Source organism: Bubalus kerabau, chromosome 10, assembly GCF_029407905.1.
Source record: "Bubalus kerabau isolate K-KA32 ecotype Philippines breed swamp buffalo chromosome 10, PCC_UOA_SB_1v2, whole genome shotgun sequence".
NCBI classification, from domain to species: Eukaryota; Metazoa; Chordata; class Mammalia; order Artiodactyla; family Bovidae; genus Bubalus; species Bubalus kerabau.
Window position 1 is genome coordinate 106,699,198 of NC_073633.1, and position 22,793 is coordinate 106,721,990.

The following is a 22,793-nucleotide window of genomic DNA, read 5'->3' on the forward strand; positions in this document are numbered from 1 at the left end:
CTGTGTGACCTTGGACAAGTTTTTTAACCTCTCTGAGTTTCATCTCCGAAATGGTTGTTGTGAGGATGACATGAATAAAGAACATAACATTTATTTACTTTTGCCATGGAGTAAATTCAGCCATAACTCCATGTGCAGACAAGAGTTAGCACAGCAGCCCTGCTTGGTCATCCTGCTTCCAAGGATGGCTCCTGGTTGCCCCCGCCCCGCCGCCCAACACTAAGTCATAAGAGTGGATCACTGTGCCAGAAACAGCTGTGCAAGAGTATGGTTTATGTTGAACCCTTGCTTTCCTTCTGTGAGTCTGGAATTCTGGAACATGCCTCTCACAGAATGCCTAAGTAATCATCCCACAATAAAAACCCTAGGTGCTGAGTCTCTGACAAGCTTCCTTGGTTGACTACACTTCACACATGATGTCACAACTTGTTGGAGGAAGTAAGCACATCCCGTGTGACTTCAGTGAGAATGGACCCTCAGAAGGTTGCCCCTGGGGTCCCCTGGACCAAGGTCCGCATGCCTTTCCCTTTGCTGATTCTGCATCATGTTCTTTCACTGCAACAGATTCTAGCTGAAAGTACAATCATATGTTGAATTCCTCTAGTGAGTCACAAAGCTGGTGATGGTCTTAGGGACCCATGAACATATTCAGAAATAGATTATTACAAGCAATTATCTTACATTAGGTCTAAGTATAGTTAAAACATGTATTTTAATAAATCTGGAAGTCACATTCACGAAAAGTGACTTTTAGAGATAACACCTTGATGAAAATAAACACTGCATTGGTTTCTTTTTATAAATAATAAATAAGATTAAAAAGTTGAAATTCAGTAGCATGTTCATTAAATTATACCAATATTTCTTGATAACATGCTTTTATGTCCCATGAAAATAAATATTTAGCTGTTACATCTTTCTAAATGCTATTCAAGACAAGAACGTTAAGAGCTCAGAAATACTCAGACATATCCTTCAAATAGCAAGAGAAGATACAGCACAACTGAGATGCCAGAATCACTAAACTGTAGCAATGGATCACTAATTGTGTATATTTTCATCATCTCTTACAAATAAGTGCTTAGTCTTCCCCAAAACTTAATAAATCCAATATTCTGCCCAATATATCTAATGTTCTGTCTAAAAAAATCAGTATCTGGAAAAGAGAATTTAGAAAGAAAAGCTCGAGAGAAAAAGTACTTAATAATTCATGAAGATTTTCTGTTTTTGGATAGTCAGATCAATTTCCGCGCTGGAAAAAAACAGTAAGTAAGACACTAAAACAAGACTACCTTAAAGGCACTGAGTTAAAGAGACAGCGGGGACAGGCCACACTCTTAAGGTGGCTCAAATTCAGAGAGGCAGCAGCACCCCAGGGCCACTTCTGCCCTGAGGGTGTCGGTCCCTATCTGAACCTGGGCTCTGTTCGGTGGCTTCACTGGAGAAGAGGCCAGGAGACAAGATTCAGGGCTTGCACAGCGCGGATCATCTCACGGGATAACCTTCCCACATCAGCTTATCTCCAAAAGGTAACGTGAAAGTTACCTTAAGCAAAGAAGAAAAAGCTTTTCAAAAATGATAAGCTGTCTCTTAAAAGTTATGGCTACTGATTGCCCTCACATAGACCGGTAGCCTGAATCTAAGCAAACCTTGAGTTAGGAACAAAAATTTCAATCTTTGGATTTATTTTAATGTGGTCCTATACTGATAGTACACACACACACACACACGTCTTAGGTCAAATATTAGCAAACTGAATATAATAGTGTATAAAAAAATAGTATCATGACCAAATTGTGTTTACATTAATACACACACACACATATGAGCCATTAAGCACATTAACAGATTAAAGGGGAAAAAAAAAATCTCCTCAATAGATAAGGAAAAAGCATGTAGTAAAATTTAATGCCCATTCTTGACAGAAACTCTTGTATTAAACTAGGGAGAAACATCTTTAATCTGACACAGGATATAATTAGGTGTAGTCTCCCTCTCTCGGAGAAGGCGATGGCACCCCACTCCAGTGCTCTTGCCTGGAAAATCCCATGGACGGGGGAGCCTGCTGGGCTGCAGTCCATGGGGTCGCTAAGAGTTGGACACGACTGAGCAACTTCACTTTCAGTTTTCACTTTCATGCATTGGAGAAGGAAATGGCAACCCACTCCAGTGTTCTTGCCTGGAGAATCCCAGGGACGGGGGAGCCTGGTGGGCTGCCGTCTATGGGGTCGCACAGAGTCGGACACGACTGAAGCGACTTAGCAGCAGCAGCAGCAGCAGCCTCACTCCCTGAGTTTGGGAACAAGACACTATCCCTAGTGGAAGTACTAGCCAGCTTAGCAAGTCCAGAAAAAGAAATTAAAGACATGAGACTGGAAAGGAGGCAAATGTTACTATTTTCCACTGGTATCAGAATCTTCTTAGAAATACCTTCAAAAATCTACAGATAAACTTAACAAGGTTGCTGGTTATAAGATCTATATATATATAAATCAATAACATTTCTATTTAATTGTTTCTATAAGCAGTTTAAAAAACAATTTCCAAAAGCTACCATTTTAATAGCAACAAAAACTATAAAATATCATATTATAAACTCCAAATTTGCTAATACTAAATCTTAACTGTCCTCACCACAAAAAAGAAATGATCTTCAAGTGACCAGATAGAGGGACGAACTGATGCTACAGAGGGAGTCATATCACAATATGTAAATGAATCACATCAACCCACGTGCACCTCAAACGGACATAACATCATGTCAATGATATCTTAATTTTAAAAACCTATAACTATGTAGGAATAAATCCAACACAAGCACAGGAAAACCTATGTGCAATATAGAGCAGTGACTAAAAGCACAAACTCTACATCTAGGCATCCTTGGCTCAGCTGGTGAAGAACCCACCTGCAATGTGGGAGACCTGGGTTCAGTCCCTAGGTCGGGAAGATGCCCTGGAGGAGGGCATGGCAACCCACTCCAGTATTCTTGCCTGGAGAATCCCATGGACAGAGGAGGCTGGCGGGCTACAGTTCACGGGGTCACAAGAGCTGGATACGACTTAGCGACTAAACCGCCTGTCTGCCATTTACTAGCTGCAGGATCTTGGGCAAGTCAATTAACCTCTGTGTGCTTCAGTGTCCTGTGTAAAATATCACACATCACTAGGACCGCCTCATGAGGTCGGTGGGAAGACGGAACTCCAAGTGAAGAATGAGGCCTGGCACACAGGGAAGCCCCGGGGTGCTCCGTGAAGTGGGAACGTCAGGGCCGTGACGACGATGCTGGAAGCAGGATGGTGCAGGGAAGTGCACAGGCTTCTGAAGGCTTTTCAGAACACAGAGTTAAACGGGAAACGTGCCATATTCACGGGTAGGAAGGCAATATTGTTAAGACATCAATTCCCCAGAAAATCTCCAGACTCAATGCAATGCTACTTAAAATGTGAATGGGGTTTTTGATGCTCAATAAGCCAGTTCTGGGATTTAAAGCAAAGAGCTCATAACCGACACACCACTGAGGAGAGAAGTAAGGAGGGAGACTCGCGCCACAGACTGTAAGACTTTATGAGGATGCTGCGGCATTGGTGCTGGGATAGGTTAAGTGACCAGAGAAACGTGATAGAACATCCATGAACAAAGGCAGCGTGGCAGAGCTGCAGAGAGAGGAAGGCACAGGCAATACGGAGAGCTAAAAATATTGGTTATCCACAAAGAAAAAAGAAACTGGGTTCTCACACCCTTAAGCCATACTCGGAAACCAACTTTAGAAACTTCCCTGGTGATCCAGTGCTTAAGAACCTGCCTTGCAACGCAGGCGATATGGGTGCCAGGCCTCAGCTGGGGAACTAAAACCCCTCCTGCCGTGCGCAGCTAAGAGCCTGCACGCCACGGCTAGAGGACCACGTGCTGCGGTGAAAGACCCCATGTGAGACCGTGACGACGCCCCGTGCCACACCTAAGACCCAACGCAGCCAAACAGACAGTTAAAAAACCAACCCTAGAAGAATTAGGGCTTAATTTTCAAGAGCGAAACTTTAAAAATTGTGAAGAAAACAGGAGTATTTCTCTGAACTTGAGATAAGGAAGGGTTTCTTAAATGAGACGCTATCACTCTACTACCAAACAATTCACAAATTTAATCAAATTAAATTTGATTTATATTTCAAAAGGCATACCTGAAGAGAACGAAAAGACAAGCCACAAACTGGGAGAAAATATTTGTGAACTGACAACATATACGTACCAAGAACATATATAAAGAAACATGTTCAAATCAATAGAAAATGCAGCAGAAAAACATGTGGGTGAAAACCATGGACATATCTGTAATATACAGATATGTAACAAACATGAAGCGAGCTGATAGGTGAATCATTACGAAATCAAGCCCACATGAGTTATCATACCTAAGAAGTCTGACAATACCAAGTGCTGCAGAAGACGCAGGTCAACAGACTCTCTCACACGCTGATGACTGGAGTGCAAATTAACACAAATGATTTGGAAGTATCATTTGGTATTATAATATTTTGGCACTAAGTAAATATTTGTATACCTTATAACCTAAGTACATATCAAATAAAAACACTTGCACACAGCTACCAAGAGTGAGGATATAAGATTGTTCGGACAGTACGAATAGTAATAGCAAAAATAAACAGAATTATTTTTTGTGGCAATTACTAAATGCTCACCAACAGGAAAATAGATAAATTATGGTAAATTCATGCAGTGGGATGTTAAATATACTTAAATGAGTATAACTATACACTAAACAGGAATAAACATTAGAAATATATTATGAGTGAAAAAAACAAGGCACAAAAGACCAAAATTTGACACTCTTTTTTTAGATAGTTTTAAGATAAAGATTTTATTTTCTTGGGCTCCAAAATCACTGTGGATGGTGACTGCAGCCACGAAATTAAGACATTTGCTCCTTGGAAGAAAAGCTATGACAAACCTAGACAGTATATTAAAGAGCAGAGACATAACTTTGCCAATAAAGCCCTATCTAATCAAAGCTTTGGTTTTTCCAGTAGACATGTATGGATGTAAGAGCTGGACCATAAAGAAGGCTGAGTGCCAAAGAATTGATGCTTTTGAATTGTAGTTCTTCTAGAGAAGAAGTCTTCTAGAGAAGACTCCCGAGAGTCCCTTGGACTGCAAGGAGGTCCAACCAGTCCATCCTAAAGGAAATCAACCCTGAATATTTATTGGAAGGACTGATGCTGAAGCTCCAATACTTTGGCCGCCTGATGCAAAGAGTCGATTCATTGGAAAAGTCTCTAATGCAGGGAAAGATTGAGGGCCAAAAGGAGAAGAGGGCAGCAGAGGATGAGATGGCTGGATGGCATCATTGACTCAATGGACATGAGTTTGAACGAACTCCAGGATATACTGAAGGACAGGGAAGCATGGGATGCTGCGTCTGTGGGGTCGCAAAGAGCTGGACATGACATAGTGACTGAAGAACAAGATGAGGAAAATTAACCATTAGGAAAATACACAGGTGTGTGTGCTTGCACACGTATGTATGTATTTTTAAGGCAGGAGAATAGCAAACGCTCAACGCTGGACAGCAGTTCTCAAGGGAGGGAAGCAGGAAGCCAGGCTGGAGGAGCGCATGGGTGTACGTGAGTTAATGATGATATTTTAGTTCTTGGGTTGAATGTACTCATTTTATCACTAATCACACTGCTTTTAATGAATAAAAATATCCATGTGTGGAAAAAGCATAAAGAACTCCGCACATTTACAAACTTACACGTTTACATATTAAACTAGCACACCATGGTTTTAGTGGATGAAAACGGTTACTATGCCACTGTGGAATAATTCGCTGTAACACAACTTACTTACACAACCTGCTAGAAAGACTAGCATGTAAGCACTAGCTAAACAAGGAAGGAAACAGAATCTACCACTTCCATAGAGCCAGTTTATGGGAGCTAATTTACGGATACACTGCTCTTCTGGTACTAAGTAACTGAAAAAATGCCTCCACAAAAAACCAACTGCACTGAAAGCTGTCAGTCAAGGTAATCTAGCCGTAAAAATACATACCAACTTTACACAGACATAGAGAGTAAAGTCAAGACTCTATAACACATATATTACAGACTGAATGTTTGCATTCTTCCAAAATGCCTATGCTAAGCTCTCACCTGCAGAGCGCTGGTCTTAGGAGGTGCGGGCTATGGGAGGTGATGAGGTCGTGAGGGTGGAGCCTCACGACTGGGACTCGTGCCCCATAGATGGGAACCCAGACAGCCCCCTGCTTCTCCCACTGCATTAGGACACAATGAGAAGACACCTGTCTATGGATCATGGAGCAGGCCCTCACCAGACACGAGTCCACCAGCACCTAGATCTTGGGTTTCCCAGTCTCCTGAATTATGAGAAATAAATTTCCATTGGTTAAGCCACCCAATCTATGATTTTCTGTTCTGCGTGTGTGCTCAGTCACTTAATTGTGTCCGACACTTTGATACCCCACGGACTGTAGCCTCGCCAGGCTCCTCTGTCCATGGGATTCTCCAGGCAAGAACACTGGAGTGGGTTGCCATTTTCTCCTCCAGGGGAATCTTCCTGACCCAGGGATTGAACCCAGGTCTCTTGAGTCTCCTGCATTGGCAGGCAGACGCGTCACCTGGGAAGCCCCCGCGGTCTTCTGAGACGTCACGGCAGCAGAGCACACACTGTGCTGAGAGGCCCCGTCTCAACCTTAATTTACGCCCATCTGAGTGCGCAACCTCGGCGGGCGCAGGGGTAAGGTGAAGTCGCTCAGTCGTGTCCGACTCTCTGCGACCCCATGGACCATAACCTACCAGGCTCCTCCATCCATGGGATTCTCCAGGCAAGAGTACTGGAGTGGGTTGCCATTTCCTTCTCCAGGGGATCTTCCCAACCCAGAGATCGAACCTGGGTCTCCTGCATTGCAGGCAGAGGCTTTACCATCTGAGAGACTGTACCAAGGGTTCTTAAAGAATCTTTGAATTGGTAAAAATCTATAACCCTATAAGGAACTATGCTTCTCAAGAATTAACAAAATTGTGATGTAATTTCCTTATATAAGTGGCACAGTATTTAATCCAGATTCAGCTGCTTTTGGATAATACCAGTGTTCACAAGCTCTGAGGAGAGAATGAAGCATTAATACAGCATTACCATAGGATTAGTGAAAATGAAAAAGTAGAATTCCACACACAGAGTTTCCAAATAGTAGATATATTTGCTTTTTGGTAGATCAGAGGTATCTTGCAGTATAGCATATTAATTATATTGAGAGAAAACATTATAATTTAAGTATTAAGATTTAAACATTAAGCACTAAATTCTATAGTGTAAAAGAATTTGAAAAGTAACATAAATCCTGCAGAAACAATGTTCAAATTGCCTAAAATAGAGAAGAAAGATTAGCAGTTGTTCTAAAATAATATAAATACTTCAACAGGCAAAAAATCACAACACCCTATCAGTGTGCTTAAGCGACACTACCCACATTCTCTACATAAATTTAGACTTTGGACACGTCAAAGTCTCTAAAAGAGAAAGCCCTTTGATATTCCAGATAGACATCAAAAGACACCCTATTAAAAAAAATGTAAAGTCAAGCCTCAAATAGGTAAAGACTTTTTGTACTTAAGTGAGAAAGGATTAGTACTAAGAACATATAAAGAACCCCGACAGATTAAAAGAGACAACTCAGTATTCACATGTGGCCCAACAACATAAACAGGCAACTACAGAACAGGCTGGCAGACGACGCTGAACTTGAGTGCGATCAGGGAAACCACAGGGTAAGAAAATGCCCTTGCACACTCGTCAGCTTGGCCAAAACTAAAGAGTTGGGTGGCAAGCGTTGACGAGGCTGTGGATAGAAAGGAATTCTGACGTGCTGGTGACCGGGAACGTGAGAGGCCGCTCAGGGAGCGAGTCAGGCTGCAGATCCGCACATCTGCCGCCCGGCCGTTTCGTTCCCATGTACGTGTGCGCTAACGATCGCCCCCACGTGTGGACAAGAAGACACCCGCAGGAACACCCGCTGCAGCGCATCCGTGACAACGGCAGATCAGTCTGTCAACAGGAGAACGGAGCCATAAATTACGGGACACTTGCAGAATAGGAAAAAGTGCTCTGGGGGAAAGGTTTCTTCTCCCCATCTACTTCCACGCTGAGGGGCCTCTTCTGGAGTAGCGCTCCCAGGCTCTCTCCACTCCTCACTCGTGGCTCCTGGAGAAATGACTTATCTAGTTGGTGCTCCCCTTCTTCTCTCTGTAAGAACCTCCTGACTGCGGGACGGGGGGCGTGTACACAGTATTCTGCTCCCGAGTGCCATGGGGGTGCCAGGCTAACTGCACAGCCTGTGATTAGAAGGGTGAACATATTTAATTCTGGCTGCATTCCAGCAAGCCAATGCCTCGCACAGAGCTGTCTCACAAATGCAGAGCTGATATATGTATTTACTGCCCTGCATCATTTGCATCTATTTCCCAATTTCTTCTAGATGGCAAAAGAGAGTTCCGGTTATTCTGCCTTCTCAGGCTTCAACAGAATACTACACAGTGAGGAAAAATACGTGAAAGCTATCAAGGGGGATGAGTATTTAAAATATAATAAGAGAAAAGGCAATTTGCATTTATGTCAGCCTGAGAGATTAAAAAAAAATAATGCTATGTATTATTTAAAATACATAAATCTGTATCATAAAATATAAAAACACACATGAATGATTTAGAAAATTCAGGAATAGTGATTATCACTGGGGCAGAGGAAGGGAAATGCAACCAGGCAGGGTTAACCAAGCGGCTTCTCGACCATGTGTGGAATGGAATGGTTCGTTTCTCAGTTTGGGAGGAAAGTATATAGAGATCTTGTCTTCAGCCTCAAGTATTTCAGATACACACAGACACTCGTGCGCGTGTACACACTTACACCCCACAGACACTTTGACAGGAGAACAAGCAAAGGAGCCGGAGAAGCTACAAGAACTGCCTGAAGGCGCCTGCCCTGTCCGTCAGGCGGGCCAGCGCTTCCCCAGACCCCCTGGAACCAAGCCAGTGGGGAGAAGCATTGCCCTTCTGGAGACGGATACCAAATGGAGCACTGGCTTCTAAAGTGTTACTCTAAACAGGAGGAAAATCTATTAAACCACAGAATCAGTGAGAGTCAGAAAGGATAAAGCGAGGCAAGGCTCCAAGGAGTGGAATTACTAGCAGCAAACCACGGAAAGCTCTCTAGAACTTTACTTTTGCCCGAATGAAACCTAAACTATCATCTTTAAAAAAAGAAAAAGTAACAAAATCTTTTTATTATCTCTGAAGGAAGAGTCAATAACTACTCCAAGCGATGCATTTCAGTGTCTCATAAATCACCAGGATGTTAAATTCAGTGGAAATTTTCAGTCAGTATATTATGACTGCATATGGTCTGAAGCTGCACAGAAAGGAGATAATCTGTATTATTTCCTGATTTCCTTGGCTAAACGAGACGCCCTGAATCACCACCATAATAACAGAACAGAGTCTGCAAACCTGTGCTACTTCATTGAAGAGAATGCATCTTCTTTTTTAAAACTTTCATATATTTTATTAAGCTGTTAATTATTAACAACTTCCTTCCTCCAGAAAAGAGGTATTCAAATGATAAACTCTTTTTGGCCTGATGCACAAGCTGGCCTCAAAATCATTTTTTCTTGTCTTGTGTCTGCAGTGAAGAGGAACTAATGAAGAAGATGCTAACATTACAAATGACTGACATTTAGATGAGGTATTCAGTCCTTACTGCATGCTACGATTTGTAACCTAGGGATAAATAAGATGTTGGAAAGTAAATAAGAGGTAGGTGATCAGAGATCGAAATAACAGATATAATGCAGGCAGCTGCTTTCCAGTGAAAGTTGGCCACACTTTCTGCTGCACCCGTCTGTAACTGCCCAGTAGACTCATCAGGTTCTCGTGCCCAGCACAGATTTAGAAAATACCTGCCGAACTCTAGTTACCTGATAATTAAAAGAAACACAGGAAGGCGGTGAAGGTCCAGGAAAGGATACTACACCACACAAGCACAACGACTTCACACCCGGGGAATGCTCAGAAACCGAAGCGTCCTGAGGACTCCACCGTCTTCTCTAACCTGTCGTCTCCCTGTTTACAATACACAGAAACATAAGCAGATGGCACGCGGAGACGGAGAGAATCAGTATATGGACAGGGGAAAGGCCATGGGCGGAGTGAACTGGGAGACTGGGACCGATACACACGCACTGAACACACAGGAGGTAACTAACGGGACCTGCCCTACAGCTCAGGAACTGCCCGAGGCTCTGTAGTGACCCATGTGGGAAGGAAATCCAAAGCAGAGGGACACCTGTACATGTGTAGCCGGTTCACCTTGCTGTAAATGCAACTATATGCCAACAAAAATTAAACAAAAATACCTTTCAAATTTCACTGCAGATCTTGCCTCGTGCTCACTGCAGCCCTGCCACTCCAGTCTTCTTGTAATTTCTCAATCCTGCCAAGCTGAGCCCCACCTCAGGGCCTTGTGACTGCTTTCCTCTTGCAGGGTAGTCTTCTCCCAGACGACAGCCAGCTTTTCGTCATTTAGGCCTTATTCCGACGTGAGCCCCCTGAGGCCTCCCCTCACCCTCCGGTCCCGCTGTCAGTGAGGCGTTCTTTCCTTGCCTCGCCTTCACTTTCCCTGTGGTGCCTGAAGGGAGCTCGCTTGTTTCCGCAGTTAGTCTGCCTGCTTACAACGGACCCGTGAACTCCTGGAGGGCAGGGACTTCCCTGCTTTGCTCACAGCTCTGGCCCTGGGATCCAGAAAGGCATCAGGGACACAGCAGGTGCTCAGGACCCTTTGATGGATGAGTTAACGAGAGTATGCCTGCTCAATGCCTACAAAACCCCTCAATGTCAAGGGGTTCTCAAAGAATGTAACAAACGTATTCCCTAGTTTACCAAATTCAAAGTCCTGACTATGGAGTTTACTTAAAGTGGGGGAGGGTCGCAAACAAGGGAATGTTTGGGATGAAGATTAGAAAGGGATCCCACTGCAACATGAGGGCTACCATTCACATATTTTTAATCACATCGGTCCGGTCCATCAAAAACCAAAAGCAAATCCTTCCACTGTTTTTACGGTCAGCACTGATTCAGTTGTATTCTGTTACTATAGCTATCGACATTATTTTCTATCCAAATTGCCTTGTACTTTTCTAGCAATGATATGAACTATCTCAGTATGGAGCAGGTATTCTTGGACTCTGAGAATCTGTAAGAAGTGAAAGGCAATATGAACACAGTATGGAATAAAATGCTTATAAGACATGACTCCTCTCAGCCAGGAAAAGGAGACACAACACTTTAGGTCATTGTTGGAGTAAAAGCCCCAAGAACGATATATCTATGTTATAAGTAAATCCGGCTGTCTTACGTGTTGACTAGAATCTGAGTAACTGTGCTTGACCGAATACACACTTAAAGGAGAAAGCTATCCCCTAAAAAATAAATTCAAGAATCATTCAAACACAGTTTTACTGGCACAGTTTTGGAATCTATCACGAGGTATTCCAAGCTGAAGTTAAAACTCCTCATTTTTCAAGCTGACCTGTTACCACTAATAGGTTTTAAAATGATGAACAGCCACAGCACCATAAAAATAAATTCCATTTTATAAAACTGAAGATCATTTTATCTGAAATGAAGTTTCATTTTTTAAAAACATCATGAATCTGGAAAAAAAAAGTCATATACTCCTGGAAGCAATGGTCATTTTCCATGAAAGAAAATGTTACTGGGATACAGCAGTAGCACAGAAGTGAAATATATACTGTGAAGGAGAAGCTGATTTGCTGTTTGGCAGACACAGGGCTTGTTTCCATACAGTGGGTAGGAGAGGAGGCAAGAGGCGACTCCAGGATTACATTCAGGAAATTAGGAGAGACAAAACAGAACCATGGTATCAGAGGCTGGCCAATCATCCAAGTTATTATCTGCTTTTAAGACCCTTTCTACTGATGTGTAGAACTGTAAGATGCAGCAAGACTGTGGTTAAAGAAGCATCTTACATGTAAAGCAGGTGACTAATGAGACCCTGCGGGACAGCACAGGGCTCTGCTCAGTACCCCGTGGTGACCTAAACGGAAGGGAACCCAAAGAGAGGGGATATGTGTATACGGAGAGCTGATTCACTTCGCTGTAGAGCAGAAACTAACACAAGATTATAGAGCAACCATACCCAAATTAAAAAACAAATAATAAAATATTTTTAAAAAGAAGCATCTCAAACCACATCTCCTATTTGTACACAGTAGGACAAAAACTCAAAGACAACAGTTGGATGGCATTACTGACTCAGTGGGCATGAGTTTGAGTGAGCTCCGGGAGATAGTGAAGGACAGGGAAGCCTGGCGTGCTGCAGTCCACGCAGTTGCAAAGAGTCGGACACAACCCAGCGACTGGACAGCAGCAGGATGAAAACTCAGGGGCTAAGGGGGCGAAAGGCATGGTTCCCAGTGGAATCCTTTGTGGGGTGGGAGAGTTCTCAAGGTCACGCGCAAGTTTGATGACTTGCTACTTTTTGCTTTGTTCTTTGGTCAAAGTCAGAAGGTCAGCTCAAATTCAAAGAGACAGAAATAAACTTCCAGATGGCCACAGAGCCAAGGTGCTTTGCAAAGGCCAGAGCCAACAGTGGTGGGGAGAGGCTTGTGGCTGTGGCCATCCATGCAAACGACTGACTTAGATCTGCGAATGCGTGTGGTCAGTTTCCAGGGAGGTGGGTTTCTGAGTAATGCGGTTTCGGTGGATCCCTGAGTGATCTGCTAACTCCCTGAGTCTGATGTGAGAGGTTGACTATCATGACTACAGAAATTACCATCCTCATGCGTGTACACAGGACATGAGACTCAGACGGTTGTGCGGGGTGCAGGGGGGTCTGGTCTCCATCCCGAAGCACCAGTGAGAGACAGATCACACACAGGGAGAGCAATGAAGCAGACACGAGAGGCAGGCAACTGAGAGGTCTGGAAGCGTGGGGGAAAGGACCCAGTCACTGAGGAGCGGACTGACCAGGACACGGGACAGAAGGGAGGGGCCCGATCTCATCCCGAGGGAGGAGCCAGGCTCGCAGAGCAGGGAGGGGGCACCCCAGAAAGGAGCGACCCTGCACACCCAGGGAAGAACAGCATGATGGGTTCAGGTAACGAGTTCATATAAAGGAGGTGAGAGCAGGAGAGCAGGGGCAGAGGGTAGCTAGCTGACCTGAAGACTGAGTTAGAGCCTGGCCTCCCAGTGCTGGAGGGGAGAGCAAAGAGGGGCCTGGTGCACGGCTGGCAGGAAAGCGACCTGGGCAACCCCCACGGAGAGCAGGGAGGAGGGCCCTCACGGAACTACAAATCACCACGCGGGGGCATACATCCGGAAAAAATGAAGACAACAATCTGAAAAGCCACACATGCCCTGATGTTCACAGCAGCGCTGTTTATAATAGCCAAGGCATGGAAGCAAACTGCCTATCAACAGATGAATGGACAAAGAAGATGTGGTGTGTATACACACACACAATGGAATATTACTCAGTCGCACACACAAAGAATGAAACGCAAATGGACCTAGAGAACATTAGGCTGATGAAATAAGTCAGAGAAGACACACACGCTGCAGGTATCACTTCTATGTGGAACCAAAACAATCACACAAATGCACACACATGCAAAACAGAAACAGCCTCAGACACAGAGGACGTGTTCCCACAGGGAAGCGGGGGGAGGAGAGGGGCAGGCGAGCGGTCTGGGAGTGATACATATGAACCACTATGCATAACATAGGAAAGCGACAAGGAGACGTGGCATAGCACAGGGAACCAGAGGAATTATCTTGCAGCAACTTATAATGGAGTATACTCTGCAAAAATACAGACTCACTCTGCTGTATATACCTGAAACTTATATAATATTGCAAATCAACTACACTTCAATAAAAAAAGGAAAAAATGGGCCTTCAGCCTCTACACTTTAGATGTGAGTCCTAGAGCCCTGGGTAGGGTGATGGGAAGAGGGCTGACAGACACTGAACTAGCAAAGGGACTTGGTGACCGAATGGATTTAGAACAAGGACAAAAAAGGAAAAATCAATGACTGTGAGAGTGAATCTGAAGAAACTGTGGTATCACTGACAGGAATAGTAAGAAAGAGCTGACTTGAGGACAAGGATAAAGACGTTCGATTTGAACACGATGAACTGAAGGCGACAATAAGCAACCCGAATCATGTTCAGCTGCACATTAACTGCGCGACTTTGAGACTGTCTAAGCTCAGTTTTCTCATCTGTGAAACGGGAGCAACGATAACGCGTGACTCACTAAGTCACTGCGAGGATTCGTGGAATCGCGGCGATGCCAGCGCCCACTAGAGCACTGGAAAAGTGACATGTTCTGGCCACTGTTAGTGTCCATCTCATATCTGACAAACTGCCCAATAAATCTTTGTTGTTACGTGAACTTAGGACTATCTGATACCCCTCTCATCAGGATTTTTTGTTTTTTCCAATACAACTGAGATAAGCCAAAACACTTCTATTCTAATTGCAGTCCTTGTAAAATTTCCAGAGCATATGAGTCTGGGCAATTTACAACCTGGAGAGGTCTTCAAATCTATGACAAATTCACCACTACAAACCATTAAACCTAGTATGTCAGCCGATCCATCCGGATTAGATGTGAATATTTTGATGGCTATGGGTTTCCCTAAGAAGCAGCAGGTTGACAAGGGGGCTTCTTTACACTGAAAAAAATTGAAAGAAAAGTATTGTATATGGTCTAATAATAATTTGCAACATACTAAAGATCCTGTTGAGATGAACGTTTTTGTCTTTGCTTTGTTTGTTGGGGGTATAAGAAAATAAGATTAAACAGAGTAAGATTCTGTAGTAATGATGTAGCCATGAAGGATACATTAGCAGTGGGGAAACTGAGAGAAGGTAAATTCCAAGTAAATCTGAGAATTTAACACTGTCATTATTAGTAACGCTGGAGAGTCACAAACATTTATCCTGCACACAGTAAGAGCTTAGTAAACATTTGTTAAATATTGCTGGATGAAACTGATGATGAAATTGATGGTGACTGATGAACCTGATGACCAGACTATCTGTTTGTCCTTTTGTTCACTGTGGCGATGACCTCACTCTGCTATTCATGGAATCTGTCTTTAAAGAGTAATTAAACGAAAGGTACGGAAACAGAGAATGAAGGTGTCTAAAGCTAGGAAAGAAACTGAGGTCCAGGGAGGTTAACAGACTTGCCTCAGTCAATTCCCCATAACGTGAGAGCGGAGCCTGAACAGCTAGCCGACGGCACCATGCACATCCCATCACCCTGTGATGGAGGAGAAAGAGTTGCAGAGAAACTCAAGCCAGTCAGTCTCATGATTTGTCTGAAGGTCTAACAAAAGGTTGAGATGAGTAGATGGATTCTGAGAAACACGCACTTCAATTATTTAAGCCATAAATGTTTCTCATTATGATGCTTAAACAATTCATGACAGTCTAAAATACAGAGGGTTTTTGTTTTTTTTTTTTTTTGCTATTAATGCAGCCACATTTTATAGTATTGCAGTATGAGGTTTTTATATTTTTTATCAAAAGATTTTATGACTAAGTGTCAGAAATCAGGGAATTTCATAAAAAGGGTGTACCAGTTAGCTTGTATAGGTTCATGGAAAGGGTTACAGCCGTAGATTATAGAGCTCTGTTTTTGACTGTGAAAATTTATGTGTTGTCTAGATCTTTATTCTATTGAAATTGAACCGCAAAAGGCCCTTAAATAAAATGATTCCTTTGAAATCCATAAATTGTAGTAGAGCTGACTGATGAAGAGATTCAAAATCCTTTTCAGGGTGCACGTGGGGAGGGTCTAGAAGGGACGGGCAGTCTTTCCTGCAAGATGGGGACGCCTTCCTGTGTTTCCAGTCTGGAGCCAGACCATCCGGGACAAGCCCAAACTCTATCAGCTACTGTGACCTGACCCACGTGACTTGGCCACGCTGTGCCATGGTCTCCTCATCTGTCAAATGGGGGCGGTAACCGTAGCTGTGTCATGGGCTGGGGAGGACCACTGTCGAGACAGGCAGAGCGCTGCGGGCGGGGCCTGAGGGCGGCAAGTGCTGTGCGCTGGCTCTAGGGCCACACCCGGGGCTGCGTGGCGTCCCGTGCCAGGCCCGCCACCCCCCTCTGCCCTCGCTGCTAGCTGCGGGGTGCCCTTCCTTCTGGGAAGTATTCAAACCTTAACTCAGCTGCTGAATGCCTGGATGACCCTGGCTGGAATTATTCTTCTACAGCAGGCATCGTTTCCTACTTCATCTTACAGTCAGTCTCTAAAAGACGGTCCCCATCTGACTTGCTCCCGTAGCCCCGAAGGCACCCCCCTCAGTGCCTCGCACGTGGCTCCCAGCAAGTATTGATATTTGTGGAGTGAACTAACACATCGGCAGAGCTGTCTTCTCCTGCCTTATCAACTTATAGCTGTTATTATCTCTTCTATTACAAAGGAAAGGCAGGTCCCAAGAGGCCCAAACTATTAAGCTGAGGCCAACATCGTAACTGTCCTCTGGAATAAAGCATAATTTATGAGATGCACAGCTAATTTAATTTAATGAAAACTCAGAGAATTTCTGGAACAAAATCAACACAGAATAAAACCCCAGGTTTGGAATGTAGCCAGGACGGTCACTACCCAGACTGGGCAGGGCATAGCATTATTACTGTCGTCTCTTGAGTACCCACTGTGAAGAGGCGGGGCGCTTTGAAGATGAATACCTATTTGTCTGTGGCAAATTATCCCCAAGTCAAAGTTCCTTTATGTTCTTCTGCTTCTTTCCCTCAGACAGTCTAGATTAATAAACGGTGAGTGCCACGATGGGACAAGAAGCCTATTGTACATGCAGCTGCTCATTCTATCCCTCAAACAGCTCTGAGACGTCGATTCTCTTAACAACTATAAGGAAACAGGCATGGAGACACTGGACAACTTGCCCAAAGTCTCCTGTCGAGTTCAGCTCATCTGACTTCAGCCCACCTCCCCACGTTTATTGCCCTATACGGGGGTGGAAGGGGATCGGCGTGGAGGATGTGGGTTACTCAACCACTTGTGGGACAAAGGGCTTGGAGGATTCTTCGGGGGCACGCCCAATCTGGTCTGGTTGGGCTGGGCAGGAAGGTGCAATGCAAAGATGAATTTCAGGGGTCAAAGGAACCCCAGGAACTCAGGCTAGATCCCCAAACTCCAGGAGATCCAAGTTGGTAGCAAAGCAGTGGACTCTCTGAGCAATGGCAGCATGGAGGTGCCCAGCATGACACAGTTACCTTAGAGCAAGAACTGGCAGGAGCTGGAGTCCTGGCCGTCAAGACAGGAAGCTACAAAAGGGAAGCTGGAGCTCGGGACAAGCCTCGGTGCTAATCAGGAAAACATGAGAAGCTGGGTGTGCGGAGCCGGACACACACTGTGGGCTTCAGGAGGCGCGTCTGCACGGGGGCGCGGCACCAGGACCAATCCAGACAGAGGCTACTGTTGCTGCATCTTACTCCCTTCTTCATCGTGCAGCGGAAGACAGCGCTAAACCACACACCTGATCCTGTTCTTCTCTACTCAAAACACTTCGACACCTTCCCATTATCCTCAGGGTCAACTTCAAACTCCTCAGCACCTCACACGGCCCTTCATGACCTGGTCCTGCTCGTGTCTCTGGTCTCATCACTCTCCATTTATCCTTCCGGCCCCACCCTGCCAGGCACACAAGGACAGCTGACGATTCCGGCTATTCAGAGGACCACGCTCTCCTACTCAGCTCGGAGGATACACTCAGCTTAGAACACACTCTATCCCTGTCTGGCTATACTTCCACCTTTCAGGTCTCCCATCGGCCATCACTTCGTCTGGAGTCAGCCTTGCTTTCCGTTTCCTGCCTGCATCCAGCAGCCTTCCTGGATACTCCCACAGTGCTCTGCAGTCATCCTTCAGGACTGACCATCTTGGATTCTAACCACCCACCTCCCCAACTAGGCGCTAAGCTCCTAGAAGGCAGGGCGGTGTCAGTCTTCTCTGCTTTTACACATCCCCAGCGTCTGCAAGGCAGACGAACATTTGTTTCCAAGTCAAAGAAAGGTAGAATTCCGAGGGCAGAGGAGGGCACGGCAGAGCCACCTACTCGAGCGATCAGGGCGCGGAGAGAAGACGGGAGCGCACGGCGCTCAGTAAGCGTGACGTGAGGACCGCGCGGCCAAGAAGGGGCCTCAGGAGGACTGGGAAACGTTACCGAGAATCTAGAGAGGGTCTCCGGTTCAGTCACTGACTGGAAAGCTGTATACAGCGTGCCCAACGCAGCTGCAGAGCACAGGGGTCTCCTGAGTGTCCTCGTCACTTCGGGTTTTGAGAGCTTCTCGTGGAAGACGTGACAGCCGCCTCTAGAGATTTCATCACAGGAGGAAAAGAAGGAAGGAGGACAGTGAGGGGAGAAAAACACAGGATTCCAAGAAGTCAGACTGCTGGCTCTCTGGAACTGACATGAGCCTGCCGATAAACATGCAGGGTAAAACAGAGAGGTAAGTGGAGAGGACTGGGGACTCCATGCTGTATCATCTGCCCATGACAAAGGGGAAACCACACAGGCCATTGTGTTTAAATCATTAACAGAAGCGCACCTAGTCCACACGTCGGAGCAGGCTAGGCCGTGGAGCAGGCTCGGCGGGGAAAGACAGATTAATCTAAGGCTGTTCATTTTGTGATAGCTTAAAGTAAACAACTTGGAGCAATACTATGAAGCCAACTAGTAAAATAAATAGAAATGAAGTCCAAAGAATTTAAACATGAAAATTTGGGGAGGGGAGAAAGAACCGCACAAAGCAAAACAGACGAAATACAAGGCTAAGCAAACAAAAGCTAAATCAAATAAATAGGCATTGCCGTGTGCCCTGGAGGACTGCCAAGGGGAGTGAATTTCAACAAAGAATGCTTCTGCTACCAGTTTGGAAAACTTCAATTCCAGAAAGACAGGAGGAAGGCGGAGCCACATCTGAGTGACACCGGGAGCGAGGGGTGGACAGGGAGCTGGTCAGTTGTGATTCCGGGCTCTGCGGACAAACGCTAGACGCTTCCCCTTGTTCGTTCAGTCGCTAAAGTCGTATCCAGCTCTTTGCGACTCCGTGGACTGCAGCATGCTAGGCTCCCCTGTCCTCCACTATGTCCCTGTCCTCCACTATCTCCCTGTCCTCCACTATCTCCCAGAGTTTGCTCAAATTCATGTCCATTGAGTCAGTGACGCGATCCAACCATCTCATCCTCTGTTGCCCTCTTCTCCTCCTGCCTTCAATCTTTCCCAGCATCAGGGTCTTTTCCAATGACTCACCTCTTCACATCAGGAGGCCAAAATATTGGAGCTTCTGCTTCATCATCAGTCTTTCCAAGGGATATTCAGGGTTGATTTCCATGAGGATTGACTGGTTTGATCTCCTTGTAGAACCCTCCCCTAGCAGGATGCAAAAAGGCAGCCCACTCCTTCCCCACGCGTCCCATAGACCCTATATACAGCCAGGTACGAGGAACAAGACCTCGTCATAGACGGGAGACTGGCGATACCTGCAACGGCCTTCTCTTGTCCACTCGCAGATAAAAAGGCCAGCGTACATACCTCTAGGCCACCGCGCTAGGATCCAAAGTGTTACGAGGAATCCAGTCCCTGGAGCCCAAGTCAAACAAAGCGCTGGCAACTACTTATGAACGTGGATGCTGGGGACGGAGCCCTAGGCTTGGTGCTGGCATGGCTCCCTGCAAAAGTCACAGTCCTGACAGCAGCACGGTAATCCTCTCAGTGACAACCATCGCCACCACGCCAGCCACCCCCGCCTGAGTGCTGATCCCCGGGCAGGCACAGAACTAGGTCCTTTGCATGAATCAGCCCCTTTAAGCCTCCAACAAGCCATTATTATCTTAATTTTATAGCTGCTAACTCTACAGATAAGAGAGCCAAGGCAAATTAAGATACTTTTCAGAGACCTCACAGCCAACCAGGAATGGAACAGGGATTTAGATCCAGACAGTTTTTTCAGGACAAGCTCTTCTAACCAACAGACCTGTTAGAAACCCAGTGAAAGGAGGTGGGTAATCAGCAAACACTTATTAACAGTGGGGAGGTGTGTACTTTGAACTCTGCTGGGTTAAACTGGGGTAAAATAGTTTAAAAAAAAATACAACAATAAAAACAAAGTGAGGGGGCTTTCCTGGTGGTCCGGTAGCTAAGAAATTGCCTGCCAATGCAGGGGATGCAGGTTCGATCCCTGGTCCAGGAGGATTCTACATGCCACGGTGCAACGAAGCCGGTGTCCCGCAACCTCTGAAGTCGGCACGCTCTCGAGTCTATGTTCCCCAAGAGAAGCCACCACAAGGAGTCCTCGACCACAGCTAAAGAGCAGCCCCTGCTCACCATGACTAGAGGAAGCCTGCGTGCAGCAACAAAGACCCAGCACAACCAAAAATAAATAAATACTTTTTTAAAATGGGGAAGACTAAGGCTGAAGCTGAAGCTCCAATACTTTGGCCACCTGATGCAAAGAGCTAACTCACTGGAAAAGACCCTGATCCCCGGAAAGAATGAAGGCAGGAGGAGAAGGGGACGACAGAGGATGAGATGGCTGGATGGCATCACTGACTCGATGGACGTGAATTTGAGCAAAGTTAGGGAGAAAGTGGAGGCGAGAGGAACCTAGTGTGCTGCAGTCTATGGGGTTGCAGAGTCGGACACGACTGAGCATGCATGCACTCTTTACTGTCTACTGTATCTCTCCAGCAAATCTGTAGGCTGCTCAGACCCCTAAGGAAACGAGCAAAACAAACCAAGAGGAGAGCTGATAACGTAGCTCAGTGGTCTTGGGGGGTTAGCATTACCCAAATGCAGACTTAGCTCAAAACACCGGGAGACCTGGGAATCTGAAGTTCCTTAAGATTTCCTTAGTATGGCAATGCCTTCTCCTTAAATTTCTGTATTGCTGTCTTTATTGAGATTTCTGTACATTAATATGTGCTTTTTTTTTTTTCCAAATATGACCTATTTTTCCAGTGGGACTGAAGGGGGGAAAAAACCACAAATGCATATTTAAAGAAGCAAGAATATTTAAATTCTCCCAAATTTTGTCATACATTTTTTGTGCTTTCTGTTTGAGATGAAAGATAAAAAACCTGTGTGCATGATTAATTGTCATGATGAAAGAATACTAGGCAGTTGCTTAAGAGACGAGAACAACAAAGGGATAAACCACTGCAGGCGTCCCCAGGACTGGAGTGACACCGCTCTGTGTACTCGGCTTCCATGGCAACCAGCGATGGGAAGATGAATGTTTCATAGTCACTCCGCTCCGCGGTACACGTCTATAAATCAAACTTACATAAAGAGCACAAGATTTCTGCTGTGGGCTCAACGCAGAGCCGGTTTATTTTCCTGTTACTGTATAATTATGGAAAAGAAGCAGAAAACAATGAGGTCATCCTGAGTGGGGAACAAACTCAGGAATCGCTAACACACCTGCAGAACGCCATTCATCCCGCAGGAAACAAGAGGCGGGCAGGGCGGTCGGTGGACGGAAACCCTGCCGTCTCGGGCGCAGGATTCCAGGCACAGACCTGCTCCGGCTGGGGGCTGCGAGTGACGCACCTGGGCTGGGCTCCCGACCCCTGCTCGGCTCGAAAACGGACACGGGGCAACTTCATCAACTGCCTGCCATGCCCTACAGGTTTTCATTCTGATAGACCGGGCAGAAATGGCACTCCCTGTTTAGCATGGAAGTTTACTGAGGCTGAACAAGCATGCACTTGCTTTTATTTACACCCAAAATGGCTCATCTTGTAGACGTGGGGATAGAAAAATAACGCTTTGGCATTGAATCAGGAGCCAGGAGACCCGAACTTGACCCAGGTCTGTGTAACCTTGGGTAAGCCATGAAGTTCCTGCAGCCTCCATTTTCTTAGCGATGGTGTAAATGATTTTTAGTCTCTGCCAACATCTGCTTCCATGATTCTGTATCTCAAAAACTCAAAGATCTGACTCAATCAGATCTAACCAGAGTTATTAGCTGTGCTGTTCCTAAATATACACACACACCTTACGCCAGCAGTCCCCAGCCTTTCTGCACCAGCGGCCGGTTTCACAGAAGACAGCTCTTCTTCCGTGGACCAGGGAAGGTGGAGGGACGCTCTCAGGATGATTCAAGCACACTACATTTATGTGCACTTTTATTTCTATTACTGACACATCAGCTCCACCTCAAATCGTCAGGCATTAGATTCTGGAGACTGGAGACCCCTGCTTTACAGTTACACTTATTAATTCCATACTGGTAAAACACCTAAGTAACAGCATTTTAGGATTACCATTGCACTGAAGCTTTCTTCTGACGTCTATCAATCTTTCAAACACAGAATATGCTCTGGAAAACTGAATGATATCATCAGTTTTAAATGTATAAGAAAATTGTTACAGATGATCCTAGGACTGATTTTCTTAATATTATAAACAACATTTAAATTTTAATAATCTTCCTGTCACCTAGATAAGGGCTGCCTATCAATTCCTGCCTCTTGAGGTCTGCAGCTCTCAGAGACAGGGTGAGGCTTTCCTGGACTTCATCTCTGAAGAGGCATGCTCAATACAATCTGTGGAACAAATAAATGGATGGATGAGCAGACTCTTAGTAACACCTTTGCTGCACCTTTCAGAAATCGTTCCTGAGTCTTAATTAGGCAGA

At 45.2% G+C, this 22,793-nt stretch overlaps 1 protein-coding gene across 8 annotated transcripts in view; it reads right to left on the reverse strand.

Moving 5' to 3' along the window:
- The window catches only part of EFCAB11 (EF-hand calcium binding domain 11), a 171,481-nt gene that overhangs the window by 103,217 nt on the left and 45,471 nt on the right, over positions 1 to 22,793 (reverse strand). Inside the window, exon 6 of one of the 8 annotated variants that reach the window (XM_055538876.1) lies at positions 18,317 to 18,464. The exons of the other annotated variants lie outside the window; for them this stretch is intronic. Within the exon in view, the coding sequence (XP_055394851.1) occupies positions 18,317 to 18,464 (148 nt within the window). The remainder of the gene's footprint in view (positions 1 to 18,316; positions 18,465 to 22,793) is intronic. 8 annotated transcript variants of the gene reach the window in all.